This window comes from Pygocentrus nattereri, chromosome 22 (genome assembly GCF_015220715.1).
Source record: "Pygocentrus nattereri isolate fPygNat1 chromosome 22, fPygNat1.pri, whole genome shotgun sequence".
Classification (NCBI taxonomy): Eukaryota; Metazoa; Chordata; class Actinopteri; order Characiformes; family Serrasalmidae; genus Pygocentrus; species Pygocentrus nattereri.
In genome coordinates, this window is record NC_051232.1 from 18,274,644 (window position 1) to 18,296,890 (window position 22,247).

Below are 22,247 nucleotides of genomic sequence, written 5' to 3' on the forward strand. Positions count from 1 at the left end.
CTCTGAGTCGGCGAGTTTCCCAAAAACGAAGCACTTCACGCCAAACCGAATGTTTATAGTGTTAATGATTTATTCAGGCTGCAGCCTGGGACAAAAATGCTGGAAATTCTGGAAATAAAACAAATAAAAAACGTTTCAAATACATAAAAACACGCATTCAGTTAAGGCGTACGCCCGAAATAAACGCCCCAGATCAGCTGAGTCTGAACCGATCACTGGGCTTTTTCCTGATTCTGTCTGGGCTCTACTGGTAGCTTCTAGAATCATCTGACCGCGGACTGGTCTATCTCCACCTGCGCGTGACTAGACGGGGCTGTTGTTTTTTAAACTCGCGAAAACCGTTAAGTGACTCTTCCGTTGCATTTCGTCACTTTTTTTTTCATCACTTCTCTAACAGCAGACTGAAGGCTGCTGGGGGTCGCTGGAAGAGGGTCCTGACAGAGATTTGTGAGTTCAAACACACCCACACCCCCTCCAGAAGTGCAGGAATGGAACATGACCGCTCGCATATGAACCGCGGGCGCTACCGTACGATAATATTTTTGTCTGTGTCATTTAGCTCTGTAGCTTAGCCTTACCAGGGAGACGTTCACTGCTACTGAAATCCGCCACCATGGAATGGAAACCTATGGAAATCAACCCTGAGGTTTGTGTCCCGTTTTACTGTCGCCACTTGCTCACTATGAACGTAGCGTTGCTGTTTTCTCTCTCTCTGCACGAGTAACGTTATATGTTATTCATTGAGACGCTTGTGTGGTTTTTTTTGTCGTTGCAGATGCTGAATAAGGTGGGTTCGCTGAGTCATGGTCCGAGGAATGGCGAGGCAGAGCCTACTTGTGGTTTTTTTTAAGGGCGCTTGGCTTTGTTAAGTGATGTGGCAAGGTGGTAGAGGCCTTACTGCGAACAGTCTTGCACAATAGATGGGCGTAGGCTCGCCTCCTTCCACCTACTGAGTGGAGAACAGTAACTGACAGTCTGTTTAGTCGGGCTAAATCATCAGTATTAGTGTGTCCTTCATTTACTAGGCTTTCGGACATTTTCAGTTTTTTTTCTCATTACATCCTACTTGGTCTTAATCATACTCTGTAATCTGGTAATAGTAGTCAAATAGACTTTGATTAGATCTTAATATTGACGAGGACTCCACAGCAGTTATGTTAGAGTGTTCTGTGATGAGGTGAAGAGTCCCCAGTCTAATAGAGACACTTATGCAGGTTCAGTCTTGGGGTGATGACAGTGCAAATGTCTCTGTGTGTGTCGCTGTCCGCTTGAGCAGGTGCTGGGCAAGTTGGGCGTTGGAGCAGGCTGGCAGTTTGTGGACTTGCTGGGCTTGGAGAACGAGGCTTTGTCCGGAGTGCCCACGCCCTGCTGCGCCCTGATGCTGCTGTTTCCTTTAACTCAACAGGTATCCACACACAAGCTGATGCGCAACAGCAGAACCGAAACTGCTGAGACTGTGCCTCCCGGTACCTTTTCGTAAGGCTCTGCAAACAAATTTCGGTTCATTTTAATATTCTTCGAGGGGAAATTGGTTCGATGATGTATGTATATCCAGCAGTTAGTCCCATCTTCAAGCCTAGCTGGACAATATGCCGCCATGAGCAGCAAAGCTAACCCGCAGAAGGTTTTTCTAGAGTAGATATACTGATAAATTATAATATTTTAGTTAATTGGCTTATGTATCAGTTGTAGGTTTTTTTTTTTTCCTGTCACTTGTCCTAAGTCTCACAGACAAACGTCATTTCGGTGCAGCTATATTTTCTGTAAATTACACTTGTCTTGAAGCAGAGTATGTTAAAAATACAAATATATCAGTGCTAATTAAAGGGCTGAATATTAAACCTTTTGCATTTTTCATTGAATCTCCTTTTTAAGAGTTTTATTTTTCTAGATCATAGTAGCTCAGCAGCTCATCACTCCATTCTGACATTTCTACTAAATTTAAAATGGCATAACCCCATAGTGCCCTTTTCATCTTGTTCTAAGCCTCTGTAAATGTGTTTAATGGTTTTGATTTAGTCACATGCATTTATTTAATTATATAATACTTATTATTAATGAAATCTTTTATTATATTATATATGATTTTTCTTTTTACTGTTTCCTTTATTATGCAGCACGAGGAGTTTCGCTCCAAGCAGTCAGTGGACAGTTGCCAAGGCGTCTACTTTCTGACTCAAACTGTGGTGAACTCCTGTGGAACTGTGGGATTGCTGCATGCTGTGGCCAACAATAAGGATAAAATGACTTTTGGTTAGTTAAGCTTATGGGCCCACACACGCGCGCGCCTACACACACACACACACACGCGTGCGCGCACACGCGCGCCCCTACACCCACGCGCGCCCCTACACCCACGCGCGCCCCTACACCCACGCGCGCCCCTACACGCATGCGCGCCCCTACACACACACACACAAAATTGAAACTGGTTTGTCATTTTACTAAATTACTCACTAAATTAGATGAGTCATATTCAAGAAGTTTTACTCAAAGCTATTTGTCTAATTAAATCACTTTTCAAGTTGTATAGTTTTTGCAGCTCCTTTTTTTTTTTTTGGGTTGTTCTGTCTACGCTAAAATGTTATTTTGATAACCACTACCTGGTTGAAATTAGTCTTAAATTTAAAAAAAAAAATTTTTTTTTTTTCAGAACATGGTCTACAATATCTCTGTAAAACAAACATTATGTTCTGCTCCCCAGAAACCGGTTCTACCCTAAATAAGTTTCTAGAAGAAACGGCTGGAATGTCACCTGCTGATCGTGCAAAACAGCTGGAAAAAAATGAGGTACTTTACAACTCCCCACATTCACTCATTCTACACTACAGTATATCTGAAATAGAAATGATCTTCTGTAAGTGGGTAACCAGGATTTGCGCAGGACCTGTACTGGACAGATAAATGCACCTCCCTGTTTGTCTTTTGCAATACAGAAGTCTAGCAGCAGGTGGCGCCCAAATCATAGACAAAGTCTGTAAGGGAAAGTCACACTCAATGGACATGGTTGTGATGCTGCTGGGCAGTTATTTACAACCATACAAGATCAGGCTTCTATCTCTTTTGAGATGGAATCAAAACGATAAATACTTGAAGCTGTTCATTTTAAAATCGCTGATAAAATCTATGAAAAACCTTGGATAATTTGTAATGTTTGGCTCAATAAAGCACACGTGGGGTTGTTTGCCCCCCCCATTGTTCTGGGTGCAGCACTTGTACTGATCTTATAGGGGCTTTACCAGCCAATTCTCTTTTTCTTGAAGGGTGGTACTTTCTCCATGAATGGACACCATGTCAAGAATTACAAGTGCTCCCTTCCATAGTTTGCTAGTGACCCGTCTCCTCACTTCTAACCTCTCTGCTATAGATATGGGTTAAATAAGCAAGTCTGCTGTAGATCTATTTATTTAGCTTTAGGTTGCCTAGGCATGTTTGTTTTCGTGCTTGCATCATTTGATTAAATGTTTCTTGCATCTTGTTCTCACTTGCAGGCAATCCAGAAAGCTCATGATGAAGTCGCTGCTGAGGGACAGTGTCGTGTAAGACTGAGATGAATACCCACATGCATATGTCAGGCAAATGAAGAAATTTTGTGTAACGTCTTGATACTGACTCTTGCCTTTTAAATTGTATATTTTACAGCCAGAGGCAGACAAAGTGAACTTCCACTTCATCACATTTGTTAATGTGAACGGTCAGCTTTATGAATTCGGTAGGTCATTCTTTGCTTACTGTGTAAATTTTTATGGCTAATTTTGATTTATTTGCAGACAAAGTGGCTAAAGGCATTTTGATTTATGAACTTTTTTATGTAATGTGAAACTTATAATCTGTAGGGTCAATTCGATACATTTCTATTCATTTCTAATTGCAGAACTGCAATATAAGCAGCATTTATTTGCTCTTTTTTTATTGGCCAAACTAAATTTAAAATTTTGCATTGTGCCACATTGACAGTAAGAGGCAACTAGCTGTTTAGCACAGTGAGTCATGCATAATTTTGCTGTGACATCTTGGTGCAGATGTAGCAGCAGCATTCAGATGCATTGCTCTGACCTGACTCATGTTATTTGAATCCTGGTCTGCCAAAAGGAAAACCAATTGCAGATTTTGTGTTTTGACAGAATCTGACGATTTTAATGTGTATCCCTAGTGATAATAATCAATGTTTATTCTGCTTAATGTTTTAAAATACAATTATTTCATTGGTCCTGCTATTAGAAATGTTTTAAACATCTGTCTGTCTTGTGATCATTTCTGATTGGGATTAATCGTTATTGAATTATTTATTTAAAATGTTTTTTCCCTGTTTACTGAAATATCACTTGGCATAATGCATAATGCTCTGTCTGAAACCCTAAACTCCTAGATATCCACATAGCATCGGTATTAAGTAACAGAGAAATACTGAGTACTGATAGAGTTGGAGTATTATATGCTATGCTGCAGGATAATTTAGTGGTAGTTGTAGTATTTTGTGTGTGTGTGTGTGTGTGTGTGTGTGTGTGTGTGTGTGTGTGTGTGTGTGTGTGTGTATCTGTAATGTAAAACTGCATGCATGCTTGCTTAATTTTCATGTAGCATCTTTTATAGGTCTACACACACTTAAAACTAGGCTGCTCTGGCTGCCTTACTAAATGAATGTGGATGTGTGTTTGCAGATGGCAGAATGGAGGGGCCTGTGAAACATGGTGAAACAACACCAAACAGCTTTGTCATGGTATTTTATTTTGTATTCCACTTGATCTGAATGAGTCATGTCTCTGAGTGATGGATTTAAGTGATGCATGCAGGGATCACAAACACGCTGCCTTGAGAGGCTTCTTGCTTCTATAAAACGGTGGCAAAATACTCAACAGTAGTGTTCAGCATCTAATCTAATTTGTTAATAGTAGAGCTGGCACAACTTCAGTATTGGTTCTGTCTGTTTTATAACATGACTTTAACCTCTTAAACTCCTTCAGAGACCACCCATGGTTCCAAAATGCGCTTCATCATATTCTTCATAACTTTCATATTTCATAAGCTACATTCAAAAGGTGGTGTCATGAGAGTTGGAACTGTCTTTCCATTCAAATAGATGGGTAATGTAATTTAAACCCTTATAATAGAAGCTAAACTTACAAAGTTGACCCATTTTTCCACAAATCTGGGCTGATGGCGTCTCTTCAGTGATAGTCATACTCCTGTAAAATATTATTTTTAGTAAATAATAAAAAGAGCAACTAAGATTTTTGGCTTTCAGCAGTAAATTGTAAGCATACAGAAATGTGTGATCATAACACATTTTTTGATCATTTGAGGAGCTTAAAAAATAAAAATTTGTATTGACTGCATGCAGTTACTGAATTTGCCTCGTGATCTGGTCATGTAAATTCAGATGGAAAAACCCAAATATGCAGAATGGAAAACAAGAGGCTACCAGTGATGTGACTAACTCTTGTGTTCTTGTCAGGATGCTGCAAAGGTGTGCCGGGGCTTTGTCGAGCGAGAGAAGGGAGAAGTCAGATTTTCTGCTGTGGCTCTATGCAAGGCCTAAAGGTGACCATGCGGCTGAGTGAGGCACAACTGACCAAAACAAAACTTCACTCTCCCTCCCCTTCAAGCCAGACCACACGAGCCCTGCACAGTTTACCCAAAACTGCCTGTCTGCCTGCTGGTTAATCTCACTCTGCTGTTTCTTTTACTATCCCTGTCTTTCAATCTGTCACAACTGCCAAGCTTCCTTTGTTTCTCTTGGTATGTTGTACTTGTAGTTTTTGCACAAGTGCCTTAACTGGCACTAGGTTTTTTGTGATAATTTTGTTCTGAAGATGTGATGTTTAAGGTGGTTGGTTTGGACTTCATGTGTATAGTTCCGCTGGTTAAAATCTGGGCTGTGAGTGTTCTGGGTGTGTGGTGCTGGGTTTTGTTGATATAGCGGTCATGTGAATAATAGATGACGGAGTTGCCATTCTCTTTTATTCCAGAACTCTGTTGCCTCTTTAAGCCCAAGCACTGTGTGTGTGTGCGTGCGTGCGTGCGTGCGTGTGCGTGTGTGTGTGTTGGTTGCACCTGCGCAGACATTTTGTTGCACACAGGATTGTCTCCATTGCTGTGTTTACTGCTAATGTAGACTGCACTGAAAATAATAAACAATTCACTGGATAATGACTCTTTACTACACATCTCTTTCCTCTCTGACTTGCGTTCAGAGATCTGCATCCTCAAGCAGTACCTGCCAGAAACTAAAGGACATTTGGTGAACAAAGCTAGCCATGACTTTTTTAGCACCATTATTGTGCTTTTTTTTTTTTTTTTTTTTTTTTTTTTTTTTTTTTTTTTTTTAATTTATTTCATACTGGAGTTAAGTCTGATGTAGGTAACAAGTAATGGATGCTAAAGCCTGAGTAGACTGATAAATCAATGTGATGATCACACTGAAATGAGACAGTAATGCACAAGTATTTACATAAAACATTTAGGAATATGGTGCCTATCACAATGTTTGGAGAAAGTTTTAAAGTAATTCTCAATCTGTTGATGGCATAGAGGTTGGTATAAGGCAAAATAAATAATCCCCACTATTGTCTGTATTTTAAGAACTAGTAAAACTTGACCCACTCTAACCTCATTTCCAGTAAGTGGTCCATAAACCCAGCAAATATCAGTTTAGAGTTTATCATACTGTATATTATGAAGCTGTAGGCAGATTCATGCCTTTTGAGATGGCTGGTACTGTTTTGCGCTATGCCATGTACCGGTTGTTTATGTAGACGTTACAGAGTCAGTGGGTGGATGGATAAATATATTGGCTGTGTATTTCCTATGCTTCTACATACAGAACAAGTAATTATACACACAGAAATGAAACTGGTAAGAAATACAGTAATAGTCCTTTATATGGCAGCTAATGATGTGTAATAGTTTCTTTAGTTAAAAGAAAGTTGTTTTTGCTTCACATTGGCAGCAGGTTTGAGTGTAGTTGCAGATTATGAAGCATCTGAGCAGAGTGGGTGCAATAACGGCTGTTCACCACCAGGGGCTGCTCCTTTACCTCAGACGGGACTGTGTATTTACCCGCTCCAACAGAGTGGCGTACAGTCATAAAATGACATGAACGTTTAAGTGAAATAGATAATACAGCGACGGGGTCTTATACAGCGAGAGGGTCTTATACATAGACGTGAAAGTCCAAATATCACAAAGAAAAACAGAGTCGGAGGAAGAAAAAGGAAAAAAACAGTCAACGAAGAGAGAGAGCAAGAGAGAAATGCAGCCACACAGAAACAGAGGGAGAGAGAGGAATGCGAAGAGAGACAAAGGGAGAGAAAAGGAGATAAATGAGAGCTGGAGAGAGAGAGAGAGCGATAGGGAAACTAGGACAGAGAAATGAAGAGATAGAGAAAATGATAAAGACAGAAAATGAGAGAGAGAGAGATTCGGAAACAGGGAGAAAGAGAGAATCGGACAGAAAGAGATAAAGAGAGTCAAAAACGGGGAGTTGGAGAGAGAGAGAGGTGCTGCCTGAACTCCTCCATTGTCCTCGCGCATTCCTCTCTCTCTCTCTCTCTTTCTCTCTCTCCCTCTTTCTCTCTTTCTCCCTCTCTCTCTCTTTCTCTCTCTCCCCTTCTCTTTCTTTCTCTCTGTCTCTCTCTCTCTTTCTGTCTCTCTTTCTCTCTCTCACTTTTTCTCTCTCTCTCTCTCTCTCTCTCTCTCTTTCTCTCTGTCTCTCTCTCTTTCTGTCTCTCTCTGTGTCTCTCTCTCTCTCTCTCTCTGTGTCTCTCTCTCTCTCTCTCTCTCTCTCTCTCTCTCTCTCTGTCTTTCTGTCTCTCTCTCTCTCACACACTCTCCCTGCACGCGCGTTCTCGCCAGGCAGCAGCTCGCTCTTGTCCCGCATTGGCTGAACGCAGCGCTCCGGCTGTGTGTGTGTGTGTGTGTGTGTGTGTGTGTGTGTGTGGGGCTTGTATTTTTAGCGCCCCTCGGCTGCCAGTGCTGAGCTCGCGCGCTCGCGCCGCTCCTGTCCCGCAGCAGCAGCAGCAGCAGCAGCACTAGCCTCGAGCTGGAGGTGTGCAGCGCGAGAGCGGCTCTGGTGTCGATCACGCCTGTGTGGAAATGGCGAGTCCCAGCGAGGAGACGCGCTCAGACACACGCGCGGAGCAGCAGCACGAAACCGGAGAAACGAGCCAGGAGCCCGCAGTACAGGAGGCCCAGAAATGGATAGAGGTGAGTCCAGACCCAGACACAGCGCCCTGACCACACAGCGGGGCAAGTAGCCCCGTACACTCACATTATATCCCACAAACTAGCCGTGCTATAAACATCTGCTTATACATTTGTAATTATTAAATACATTGGCTGTGTAGTTCCTTATATACTTATACATACAGAACAAGTAGCCATATATATATATATATATATATATATATATATATATATATATATATATATATATATATATATATACACACACACACACACACACACACACACACACACACATATATATATATATATATATATATATATATATATATAAAAGTCAACCATTTAACATTCAAATGGCGTTGTTGTAGTCCTGTATGTAACCGTTGCATTTACACAGCTTATGAAGAAGGGGTGTATATATGTTTTACTCTGTAACACCAGATATATGCATTCTGTATGCATATGCATATTGTAATATATAACAAGCTAAACAGTATTAACTGCATAAACAGCGCTTTCATTGTAATGGCATGGCATGCAATACTTACTGGCTATAAATATTGCGCCGTCACCTGTTGTATGTGTGTGCGTGCGTGTTTTAAACGTCCATCCATTGCACTGCGGGTGACGGCGCGTGTCAGCTTACAGCAACAATGCGGGTGTCACGTGCGCGGGATCCGCTGGCGACAGTTCTGTGCGAAATGTTTAGGCTTTTCTGTTCACGTGACCTTTATAACGCGAGCGGCAGACTCAGGCCAGATTAGGCTGACCACCGTGTGCGTTTCGAGTGTGTCTAACAAAGAGTTTGCCTGTTTTATCGGTAGAAATAGAGAAGAACGGCGCGCAGGCGTTTTTTTCTTTTCCCACCCGTGTTAGGACAAGCCCCGCCCTCCCGCGTTGGGATACGGCGCACTGCTCGTGAGTACGAGGCGCCAGCCAATCCTAACGCTGGAGGCGCAATAGCGGTAGCCAATCCGAGTGCAGGGAGGCGGGGTTTGTCGGAGTATGGGTGCAAAAGAAAACAACGCTGGCCTTTTTTCCCGCGTGATTCCCGTCGCCATGGCAGCGCGCAGGCGCAGGTGAACGAAAACGCATCTCTGATTCCCACGTCGCTGTTTTCATCTCTCAGCCTCACGAAGCGGATCACATTCAATAGTAACGCTCACGTAAAAGGCGTTTTGGGATCAGTTTGCTGCTCCGTTTGACCGTCGTGCTTTCTTTTGACCTCCGTCTCGATTTCGTGACCTATTTTTGTAGCCTTCGTGCTGCTGGATTGGACTGGCGGGGTCGTGACGTCACTGCTCCAGATTTGAGAGTGCAGTAGATTAGAGGTGGCATTTTCTGGTGACAATAAACTGCGATGAGAGGACTCGCTGTATCAGCATTTTGTTTGTGTGCATGTGGCTCTTTGGCAGAGACCAGATGTCCCCAGGATGAGGCGTATGACACTGTGGGAACAGCTGGCTGGTCTTCATGAGGGCAAGATGCGTTTCTAGCTAAGATGCTGCTTTTAGTTGGAAAAGTAACAGAGCAAATATGCTTTATTTCGGTTTCTTGGGTTTAGGGTTGAGAGAATACATGTGTGGGTGGTGAACCCCCGACACACTGAAGAGTAAAAAGCTCATTTTTTATACTTATTTTACATAGTCTGTGCAGACATCACTACAAAACCCAGCATGCACTGCACAAACAGCCTTTGAGACTCCCTATGTAGTCAACCACTCATGACTTCTAGTCTAGCCACTGAGCTACAGGCTAATAAACCCAGCCTGTAACATTGTGTAACAGTTTCTTCTGTCACTGAAAAACCTGCTAAGGAAAGTGATTCAACCTTTGCTCCGCACACAATTGCAGCCTTTTTACCAGAGAAAAGAAGCTATACTCTAAACTGAGGAAAGATATGTAGGTAGCCAGGCAGCTGCCTTGCTAACTGCAGCTCAGGGGTGCACACATCCGGTTCTGGAGGGCTGGTGTCCAGCACAGTTTGGACGTTTCCCAGCTCAAACACACCTACTTAACCTGGTGCGTAACAGATAAGTGTAATCACTTGTGTGTTGGAGCAGGAAAATGGCCAAACTGTGCTGGACACCAGCCCTCCAGAACCTGGCCTGGAGTTGTGCACCCCTGCTGTAGCTGTTAGCTTGTCCTCCTCATTTTCGTGTAGAGTAATCCATTCTCTTCATTGAAATGGTGATGTGAAGCCAGTGACCACAGTTATATGCCTGTAACAAGATATTCAGCTTCTCAGCAGTGATGTTTTTGTCTACTTATGCATTCAACAGCTAACAAAAGAAATCAAAACAGCCCCCAAATCCACACCAACGCAGCTGTAGTTTTCCCAAGTTCCTCCCACCTTCAAGATACATCAGAAAAGGGATTTTGTAGTTCACAGAAAATCTCAGTCTAATGACTACTGCCAAAGTGTCCCTTTAAGATATGCACATTTACTTATGTTTGTACATTCAGGAGATTCTGCCTATGAATGTGTGTGCACATGTGTGTTGACACCAAAAGCAGTATGTCAGTCTGCCTCTGCCCTTCCATGTGCTGCAAAAAGTAGAGCAAATCAATTCCTTCCCTTTATCTCTACCCTAATTCTCTCTCTGCTTCTGAGTGTCACTGCCCTCCCCAAGGTTTTGAATTAGCACTGGGTTTGTTCTGTTATTTTTATCATTGGTGTAATTGCAGGTGCCCTGCAGTACTGTGCAAGAGTGAGAGGCTAGCGTTCACTTATGTAAGTCAATACGGCCTTTAAGTACAAGCCGTTCGTTTTTCAGTGTCAAGAAAAAAAGTCAGAAAATTCTGCGGATGTTTCAGCTACTAAATGTAATATCAAATTATTCAGGGTTGACACACTAGCTTTTTTAATCAACTCTTTACTGTTATTGCAGTCGCCCATTATTTTCATGAGCATTGCTCTCAGTGTTTCGAAGAAAGGTCTGGATATTTCCCCACATCACCAGAGCTTTAGAACAGAAGTTGGTTGCCTTTTCTGGTTCTAGCAATCCAACTAATCTCCAACAAGTTCAGTGATGTTGAGGTCTGGACTCTGGGGTGGTCAGTCCATTGTTGTGAGAATCCCACCAGCTTCTTTGTTTCATTTGCAAATTTTTTGTGTGTCTATTTTCTCAGTAGCAGCTTCCTGGCTGCAACACATCCTTTCAGACTTACAGCATTGAATTGTCTTCTCACAGTGATCTGATGCAGGAAAGCTTGATTTTCTCCTCTCTCTCAAAGACGAACGCTCATCTAATGCTGGCAGTCGTCTTCCAGGTCTTGCGCCATTGTTAAGAGTTATTTATTTATTTTTTTAAATTATTTTTTTATCCAACCTTCATGAAAATCGTTGTCTTTCTCTTGTTCTGAAAAACTTGTAATTAATGAAGATTTTAATTAGAAATCTTATAGAAGAAAGGTGGTCTCTGACTTTTGTGCAGCTCTGTATGCTCTCAGAAGTTTGGTAATAGGCCCACCTGGGTCACAATCACGCATGTGTCTCTGGAGGTATGTCAGCAGTAAAGGCAGAAGCAGCTGTGATGGTGAGTGCTTCATAAATAGCCAGGCTGAAATAGCTGAGCACCCTGCTGCTTCCAAAGAGCTTTAAGAGCATTACAACACACACACACACAGAGCGCTGTGGGGTAACACATCCTGGCATGGCAAAGGATGTATCTTTTGAGTTTTCTTAGTGGTCATGACACTGTGGGGGGTTCTGTTGCTGACCTCATTTTTAGCACATAGGTGTGTGTGTGTGTGTGTGTGTGTGTGTGTGTGTGTGTGCACGTATAACGCAGTTTGTGGGACATTGTCTGGATAATTCTGAGATGAAAATTCCCACAGCAGCTGTCACTAGTCAGAAACAGACAGTCCCAACGTATCACTTTACAGAAACGCCACAGTTCCTCAGCATTGGCCTATCACATTACAGGAGCCCCAGAGTTTCTCTCCCTTGGCCTATCAGGTTTCAGAGTGTTTCTGGCTGCTCTTTCCATACCTCCAAAGTAGCTTGCTGTTTTAAACCCATAGAGAACGCTGCTGTCAGCATCAAGCATAGGATGTAAGATTTAATGCACTTCAATATGTGGTTCACTTAGAGTGCACTAAAAGCAGCAGACTGTTATATGGGGATGTAATGCGCTCTGTGTGTGTGTGTGTGTGTGTTTGTTTTCATACAGTTTAAGGACAAAAATGCCCTGCCTATGTAAGAAAACCAGAGAAAAACCTGCAACATTTCATTCTTTAAAGCTGCAGTTAAAGCCATTTATTTTTGTTTTTTTTTTCTTTTTAACCTCATTCCCCCTCCCAGTTTAGTCGTGGTCACTTCCTACCCACTATTCAGTAATGCTACCTATGCTAATAATGCTGTGGGAGGGTGAAGGCTAGCACGCACTTCCTCTGGGACATGAGAACCGCCACTACATTTTTTCAAACTGCTGCCAATGAATGTCACTGGGCAGCTCAACATGCTTGGAGGAGAATGCTAACTGATAATTCTGCTACCTTATGATTATACTGCATTGGCCACCACTGTGCTGAGTGACTTGGGGGGTGGGGGTGGGGGTGTTGGTTATACATGCCAGCTGCCTTTTACATTGTGTGAACAATTCATGATGACACAATTGTCCAAAATATAAAATTACTTGGTATAAATTCCTACACGAAGTTAAGAATATTTTAATTCATCCTGTATAAAGTTCCCATTTCAGAAATGCAGAATTTTTAAACAGCTACAACAAAATGTGTGAAGTATATGGGACATGTGCACGACCCAATGACCAGAACGTGCGTTTGTGTGTGTGTATGTTTGTGAAGAAGCAGAGATGAAGAGCTGATTCTGTACCGTTCAGTACAGATGGTGTTCTGGTCATATGACAACATACAGCCAACTGCCTCTGCTCACCCACTCACATACACACAGATTAAAGCACACAGCTGTTGTGGTGGGAAATGTTAGGAAGAAGCAGCACAGAGCTGAGATGGCATTGCATTTCCATATGTGACAGTCTGTCTGTCGCCAACATAAAAGCGTTCAGACCAAGCCTTTTACTTAAAGCATACTTTTAGGTTGTTTTCACACCTAGTTAAGCTGCTAAACTCTACACCACACTTTGTTTTTGTGTCACTGTATCTTTCTCATTGGGTTCGGTTGGTTTCTCATTGTAACCACTACAGCACACCACGTTACACATGTGAGTGTTCTTTGATTGGTCAATAATTTTACAGTGATACAAGCCAAGCCCCCTGTTACTGTAACATTTGCATCTATTAGTGTCTAAAACAACCTGTTTTTAATTTGAAGATCCTGATATGTTCATGATTAAAAGTAGAATCCTACCTATTATTTGATAGAAAAATAGAGACGCTTAATGTTTAGATGTGTCACAAAACCGAATAATGTCAGTTCAACCAATCAGGTCACCAATGCCTGATCCAAGCTCTCAAAAATATGTTGACCAGCCCATCTGACAAAATCCAATGCCTCTTTATTGCTCATGTGGTGTTAGCAGCCATGCTGCAAGAACAGTGTGAGCATTTGTAAAGAGCCAAATGTGAAAACACACATGATGTGTACTGAGAAACAAACTAAACTAGAGAAAAGTTTGGTTGTTGTACATCAAACATGGTAGGTGCGAAAGTGCCCTTAATTGCTAGTTCATCTACACACCGAAATAAGCATCTTTACATATATACTTGGTTTATGTGTGCATGTTGACCCCAGTGGAATGTGCACTGGCAGTACAGTTGAGGCAGTTGCACTGGAGCTTGGGTGTAGGGTGGTCTTAAAACCTTAATATTACTACTTGTACAACTTTACACATATTAGTCTGCTGTAGTAACTTAATAATACTTTTAAAAATACCCAGTAAACAAAAAAAAAGCGAATTACTTTGCATTTCTTTCTTTTTGTAGAGTGGGCTCATTTAATTTAATGTGCGCTGGGGCCCCTAAGATCCTAGTTATGCCTTTGGTTGACACCAAAAGTAAGATGTCTATCTGCCTCAACCACTGAACATTGCTGGTAAATTAATATGCAGCAGGCAAGGCTGCGTTTAGTGATCTCAGTGGCTAAAATACCTTATCAAGCCACACTTAGTCAAAGACACCATGATGGTCAATGTCCTCATCAACCTCGAGGCTTACTGACCAACTGGCTTATACCCATAGGGGTCCAATATGCTCCTCCCTTTGACCTCCTCTGACTAAACCTTTAGGCCAGCAATGTGATCTGGGTCATCCAGTGCTAATGAAACACACTTGATTAAATTTGGCTGTTTTTGTGGCACCGAATATCCTAAATAACCCTCCAGCTGTTCTAAATCAATGTGACTTAGCTCCAGTTTTGGAGACGTCACTGTATTTCCTTACTCTAACACCTGGTTCAGCTCAAGAAGCACTTACAGAGACATTATACAGGAGGAGACGTCTCACCGGTTGAAAAGTGAATTGGAAAGCTCTTTATGATCAACATCTGTTTATGGAGAAAGACTCAACCTTCAATAAAACGAGCCAATCAGCTCGTTTTTTGTGTTATTTGAGCCACGATTAGAATAAAGACAATGTACTGCTAGGAGTTACTCCCAAGGCAGCCTAAAAGATTAGCCTTACTGTCCAAGCAGGAATTAGAACCATTAGCCCCAGCATACAAAGCTGCAATGTTACCCACTATGCTGTCTATTTTTTACAAACCAGTGAGTTATAACTGAATTTAAGAACGCAACACAGTCTGGCATAAACCCCTTATTTTACAATTTGACTTTTTAGCGCCCCTTACTGCTACCGTTATGTTTGCAATTATTTATTAGTATTTATTTATTTAGTATTTATGCAATAAGACACTTTTATGAAGTGGTGTCTTATTGGGATTTCCAGCATTTGTGTGCGGATTGATGTCATTGACATGAACTCTGCATAGGCAGTCAGTACTGCGCCAAAGGGGGCGCTCAAAACTAATATAGCTTGTGGAACACTAATAAATAGAGCTAGTGGTAATTGGAAGAGATCTTGGAAAAATTGAGTTATTATACAAGCTGACCACGAGAGCACTTGTACAGTCCAAGCCCTCAGGGCTTAAGAAATGACTACTAGGTGAAACGCAAAAACAGCTACCTGGCCCTATTCTCTACTCCTTGAGGAATTCCACATAAGCAAAGAGCAAGTACAGTTGAGTAAAAATGATAAACAGATTAAACAGTGTTAATAAATAGCTGAGGCACATAAATACATTTTGTAAAGTGATATAATTGCCATTGGTTTAACAGAAACTGACCATGGAAGCCCAGTAATGTCATAATAATTATTCCCTTATGTGTTATAGAAGTGTTGTAAGCTTGTGTAATAAATTGGGCTCATTATCATGATTGTGTAACATTATACAACAGTTATTTCCGACCACACAAGCTGATTGGTTGAGAAGCGTTTTAACCGTGCTGTTATTTCACCACAACATCACGGGTTTTTCACAAACACTGTATCACTCCGCTGAGATGCTGTTGCTAAGCAACAACTTTGATAGAAGATGCTCAAGTTATTTAAATGTTTTTACTTCTTACTTTGCCACAAACAGAAAACGGATACTTTTAAGATCACATTTGACCGACAGCCGATTTGGTCAGTTGGTCTGTGTGGAGCTGGAGAACGGACTGCCAGCTGTGCAGCTTTCATTACTCTGACGTGGCAAAAACCTGCTTGTTAAGGAACTATAATTTGGATGAAGGAACTGAACATTAAAACATTAAATGCCACATTCACAACCCAGTTTATTATTTCTTACTTTATTTATTTAACTGTTGTATAAAAAAAATCGAGCCCTCGAGGTCACGTTATCTCTATAGCATCAAATTGTGATGATCTCTGACCGTTAATGATCTCTGATCATAGCCGTGATGTCATTTCACGAGAACACACTCCCTCTCATGTTCTGTTGATGAAATATGTTTATCTGAGCAGACCATGGTCATCATCACTATTACTAGTACACTGACCAACTGCATTATTAAGCTTACGTTACATTTACAGTTTTAATAAGGCAGGACGGGTTCTTTCTTTGTCAACTTATCAAATGTCTGAAAAACATGATGTGAATGTTTGTATCATGATATTGTACTAATAACACATGGTTAATTTTACCGATAAGTAGAAAGTCATTTGGACTAGAATTGTGACCATAATGCACACACATCCTGACTGCGTATTTAGCATGCACAGGATGATGTCATGATCTGGAGAGTCCTTTAACTAACATTTTACTTTTAGAGGCCTTAAAGTACGTAAAAGACAGAAATTTGCTCTTGAGATGGACAAAGACGTTTGAAAGACTGACAGAGATGTTATGTCTGCCTTGTACAGAAACATTTGGCTATTGCTGTTTTTGTTATTCAGAACACTAAAAGTGAAAGAGAGAGAGGGAAAGAGGGAAAAGGACTCCTGCTGGGAGCGGTTGAGAGGGGGTGAGAATTTGTGTGCAGAAAGAGAGAAAGAAAGAGGAGCAGTGTTGGGTAATTTGTCGGGGGACAGGGGGGCTCCACATACTTTTGGAGTACACTGTTCCAGACGTGTTTCCTGGCAACTCCTGTGTGTGTGTGTTGCCACAGTCCCTCTTCAAACCCTGTAAAACAAAGATGTGTTGTCCTGGACTGATGAAGAACTTGACCGATATATTTAAAGGAATGGTTTGGTAATAAATCCAAAGTACTCAGTTTTCCGCTTACCCTAGATGTCATGTAAATACATCCCCAGAACTTCTCTCAACCTGCTCAACCCACATCCAGGTCACTTATACTCATCAGTGCGGTTTAGGACCCAGTATGACTTACTGTGAACTTTAAAAAGCAAAACTTCACTGTGTAGCTGAACACCGTGGTTCCATTTAAGGTGGAAGGGGACAATTGAAGTGAGAAGCTGGCAAGTCGCTGACTTCAGCCTCATATAACTGAAAAATTAGGGGTGGGCGATAATACATAATTGTCGTATCCCCCTGTTTTGAAGGCATACAGTGCCCTAAATTCAGCTGATGCCCAGCAGCGAAGTTGGTGAAGTTTACCGCTCCTCTGCTGTCACTGCAGACATGAAGAGTCACCTACAGCGCGCTAGTGCTAACGGTGCAACGGAAGATTTCAAACGCTACCCTGTGTAACTCAATTCTAAGAGGCACTGGAATACAAGGGGTAGGGGTAAAAATAAGAAATGGGACTGGACCTTTATGTCCAGGAATGGAATTCATTTTTTCCTGGACGGACAGTCAGTCAAAATCCAGGTGATAACCCAGGAAAATCCTGGATGGGTGGCAATCCTAATGCATGCATGCCATGCAGGAATGCTGTTGCTACAGGTTACGTTTGGATTTCTGCTCATTTTTAAGAACAATTGTTAAATTTTAAAACTTTCAATGTATGTTTATAAATAGAAACAGCTAGATGGCTGCATGACGTATGTGCAGCAAAGGGGATTTTGTGAGGAAGACAGAAATCAGACCATCTAACATGGCTGTGCACTGTGTTTAGTTTTTTTCACTTTTTTTGTTTAGTTCATAGTTAGTTGTATAGTAAGGTGAGCGATCTTAAACCAAGTCTACATGGCCTTCAAGAGGTCCTGGATGCAGTATGAGTGGGTTGACAGACAGTATAAATCAAAAGAAAGAAAATGTGGACACATAGGGTAGTATTTCTGTTTATTAGTATGTGTCTTTTTTCAGGAACCTCTAAGTAGCTCATGTTAAGGAATATTCCATCAATACTGGGTGTCTAGCAACTAGAGCAATACAAAACAAACACAAACGCCTACACACACTCTTCAGCTGCTACCTCCAAACTGCACAGAGGAAAATTTTACTGCTCAATTGATGCTCTTTGATGGCTCACGAGGCTTACTGTTGGCTCTCCTAAAATCCCTCATAAGAGATATAACAATAGACAAAAAGGAGACATGCGCTACTTCTCTGAGGAGGTCTTAGTCTTGGATGAGAAATGGCTGAGTTTCTCTCTTTAGTTCCGTCGTAACATGATAAACATGATTGTTTTTATCCTTCCAAATCTGGCTCAATATTTGAAATCTCAACTAAAGCTCAAGAGGAGAAATATGTGACGCCACTGGGGTGTTTTGCTCAGGCAAAACATCTGAGCAACTAGAAACTTCAGCAAAAGGAGAAAAAAAACTGAGATATTAAGTCGATCTGCTCTCCTACGTGCTGGAGCTTTCCAGACAGTGGAAGGTGAGGGAAGAATGTTGCTCTTATTCAGAGAATATTACAAGCATGTGGGAATTTGGGGAATTTAGAAAAAGAGGTCTTGCAAAGGGATTATATACACACACTGGAACAGTAATGTTTGTATAATAGGCTCCCATTTTGGCCTACAGTGAAATTTTTGACCACAGCTACTTGGCTTTTCTTACCACTCCTCTCATAAACAGTCTTTGCCTTCTCAAATCGGTTAACAAAACTCTAAAATGAAACGTTTAAAGGATTGTTTGACAAAACATTTCCCCTCACAGTGATAGAGGTTTATACCCTAATAGCATTGTACAAACTGCAGGCCTAAATCATCACATATTTGCTTCAAATTGTGTCGAGTTGTTTGGTAATCCCGAGCAGATTTGCTTATGTGGCGGCTACACTTGGGGTGTGGAGAAAATTGTGTTGCAGGGGAACGTGAGAGTGCTGAGAAGGTTGCAGCACCTCCAGATTTTAGGATTATTTAACTGTAACCGCTAAAAACAATAAATAGAATTGAGCAGCTAAAGCTATTCTCCAGTGTAGTTAGATTGTTCATAGGTGGTTTCTATAGTATGTCAGGTAGTTTCTAAGGAATTCCAGGTGATTAATAGGTGGTTGCTATGCTGTCCCAGGTGGCTGCGATGAAAAGTTACTACTATGACATACTATTCCTAGAAATTCAGTCTGTGAGATTTTACACAATAACTAATAAAAAGCTCTTAAACTAAACTCATTTGCACATACACTCGCTAAATTAGCCTCTTATTCGTCAGCTTTTCATTTCGCTTTATTTCTTCTACCTTAAGTGGTGCTGCAGTTATATCGGGGTGCCGTAAACATAGAACAAATTATGACAATTGGTGAGTATGAAGCTACCTTAATAAATGCATTAATTTATCTCAATAAATGCATCATTAATACATCAAAGCAGAGCAGCTGTTGAACGTGTCTCAGTGGCTGAGCTAATGCCGAATCCCAAAGCACACCCTTCTGTACTTTATCTGCTACACTAATGAGTGCACTTCTATTGGTATATGCCCTATTTATTCTATTTTTCTACCAAAATGCTGGCAGTGTGACTGACATCATCAGAATCGATATGGACTTTTTCTAGTGGCAGAAAGAGGCTTACATAGAGGCTCGTTATGTGTGGTGTATCCTCATCTACTGTGGGGGTCCTTACACCACACCTCACTTAGTCAGCAAATTTGCAGAGCAGTCTTCATCCTTGTTTGGGGCAAAAACAAATAATTGGACCAGAGGCGTTCAAACTTTCGCAATCGACTGTATATGTCTCACAAACAGTGGACAGACAAATCTTTAAATACAAAATACAATTTATCACTGGCTCATCTTTGTGTGATACAGGTGTCTCTGTTTATCTCACTTGTAAACCTGTTCTACTTGTAACTCCACTCCACTGACTGTTGGTTTCTCTGAGTGTTTCTTCTTCTTGCTGTTAGTGATGTATTTTATCTCAACTTGATCATTAGGGCTCTAGGCATGGACTTCTGTAAAGCAGCTGCATCTAAGGCCACATACTAACATTCTACATAGTATTTCAAAAGAGCATGCCATCATTAGCAGTGCCTTCTTCAGTGGGAGCACAAATAGTATATAGTGCAGTCCACTAGTATTTGGATACGGCCAAAAAGCCTTATTTATAAATAAAACTGAATTAAATTTACCTGAAACTGGAAGAAAAAAAAATGCTACTTTATGTAATTAATTGAAAGATAAATTGAACATGTATTTTTGTATTTAATAATTTTTTATCAATTCCAAAAAATCTTTTAACTTACACATTTGTCTCAAATATACAGCAGTGTTTGCTGAAGTCTAAAATAAATTTTAAAAAAAGTGCAATGTCTATATAAAAGTTGACAGAATCTTAAAGGCTCAATGTTATATCAATTCAATGTTAATTTAGCATTACAAGTTTATTTGGAATCTGATCTGTGGCTCTTTCTATTTTCTATTATGACTCAATCACTCCAAGCAAACTGTGGAATCTACCATCGAATAGAGGTAGATTCTACAATCGAATAGAAGTAGAATGTAATGCCAGGGAGCGATGATGAGGAGGACGCATGCGCTGAGATAAGCGAGATTTATTATGTGCAAATCCATTCTCTGGGTCAAAACAGTCCAGGGTCAGTGAGCCAATATGGAGAACAGGAGGGACAGATATAAAACAAATGAACAGGATAAACAAACAACGGAAGCCAGAATAAACACAACACCACACGAGAATACATCAAACACTTCAAACAATACATACAAAGACCAGCGACCACACAGGGGAAAACACAGGGCTTAAATACAACAAGGATAATGACGGCTAACAAGGCACAGGAAGAAAACAGGTGGCTACAATCAGGGGCAGGGTCTGAAAACAAGGGGGCAGGACCAGGAAGAAACAAAACACAAGCACATGGACAGGACTAGGAGGGGCCAATCATGACATAGACTCTACAAGCAAACACAAATATGTTCCACAACTGAACAGAGGTAGAATCTACCATTGAATAAAGGTAGACTCTACAACCAAATAGAGGTAGGCTCAGCAACCAAATAGAGGTAGAATCTAACCCGAACAAAGATAGACCCTACAACTGCATAGAGGTAGACTAGAATTGAATAGAGGCATGCTCTACAATCAAATTGAGGAAGATTCTATAAAAGAATAGAGGTAGACTAAAACTGAATAGAGGTAGGCTCTACAACTGAATAGAAGTAGACTTACCAACCAAATAGAGGTAGATTCTCAGACTAAATAGAGACAGACTCTCCAATCGAATAAAGGTAGGCTCTATAACCGTATAGAGGTAGACTCAAACAAATAGAGATAGACTAGAACCAAATAGAGTTAGGCTCTACAACTGAATAGAGGTGGAAATTGGTAGCTATTAATGCATCGACAGAGTAAGTAATTTTTCTACATACATTCAAAATCTCCACTTAGTGGCTGGTTGAGTCCTGTGGGGAGATGTAGCTGCTGAGACTGATGTTTCTTGTTCACCAGTTAAATTGTGTTAATATTCAAATGAACATGGAATGGATAATTCGAATAAGAAGCTGGCTAACTTTAGCTTTGTGTTTTCCCCTCATTCCTGTGGCTGACAAATTTGGTTGCTATGTATTAGCACAGTTGAGGATTAGCGTGGGTACTTGATCCCAGTGTCGGCGCTCTGTCACCATTTAGTTTCCCACTTTTTGTCCTTCATTGGCTAAACAACCACCTGAGGTAAGCTAACCAAACCAGTTTTTTTTCAGTTGCAGGATCTTCATGGTTATCACTTTCAGAAATCTCATGCACTGTTAATAGAGCTATAGAAACCATTCCTGTTATCCCACAATTTATAGCAGGAAATTTAACTACACACAATTTTCACTGCTACGCAGATGACTACAGTGCACCAAGACTGCCGTCTCACAGCCTGAAGTAGATAATTAAAAAAATATTCAACCCACACACACACACACACACACACACACACACATATACAAACACACACATACTCTTGGCACCTCTGAGTTTCTCTGTTTGAAATGTGTGAGATGAATAAATTACGCTTACTCATACACACTGCTGGGTTTACACTCACTCATACACGCTGCAGTCTATAAGTCTCTTGCCTTGTCTAAAATTAGTGTGAGTACAGCTGCTCAGCTGTTTTTTTGTGTGTGTATGGAGGGCAACACACTGACATTGAGAGTTCTTTCCAACCTGTTTTCCAACATGTTCTTTCTTCCAAGGTCATATTTCATGTGGTGAGTTTCATATGTGCTTGACTATAATATCCATCTCACAATTTGAAGATATATTTTTTTAGCACAAAAATTCTAA

At 41.0% G+C, this 22,247-nt stretch overlaps 2 protein-coding genes across 8 annotated transcripts in view; both read left to right on the forward strand.

Moving 5' to 3' along the window:
- Positions 1-301: 301 nt before the first annotated feature.
- Positions 302-6,153, forward strand: uchl1 (ubiquitin carboxyl-terminal esterase L1 (ubiquitin thiolesterase)). 2 transcript variants are annotated; one of them, XM_017709403.2, is made up of 10 exons: positions 302-447; positions 560-646; positions 776-787; positions 1,277-1,405; positions 2,118-2,253; positions 2,705-2,790; positions 3,492-3,539; positions 3,643-3,712; positions 4,662-4,720; positions 5,456-6,153. In XM_017709403.2, exons 2-10 carry the CDS (start codon positions 614-616, stop codon positions 5,537-5,539), a joined length of 657 nt encoding a protein of 218 aa, XP_017564892.1. In that variant the 5' UTR covers positions 302-447; positions 560-613; the 3' UTR covers positions 5,540-6,153. The 2 variants fall into 2 exon arrangements, with proteins under 2 accessions (XP_017564892.1, XP_017564891.1); XM_017709402.2 differs by lacking the exon at positions 302-447 and having other exon boundaries at positions 493-646.
- A 1,677-nt stretch (positions 6,154-7,830) lies between these two features.
- Positions 7,831-22,247, forward strand: part of limch1a (LIM and calponin homology domains 1a) — a 96,755-nt gene continuing 82,338 nt past the window's right edge. For 3 of the 6 annotated variants that reach the window (XM_017709404.2, XM_017709406.2, XM_017709408.2), the window contains exon 1: positions 7,831-8,205. In XM_017709404.2, coding sequence (XP_017564893.1) covers positions 8,095-8,205 — 111 coding nt within the window. In that variant the 5' untranslated portion in view covers positions 7,831-8,094. The remainder of the gene's footprint in view (positions 8,206-22,247) is intronic. The other 3 variants (XM_017709405.2, XM_017709410.2, XM_017709409.2) reach the window with 2 other exon arrangements.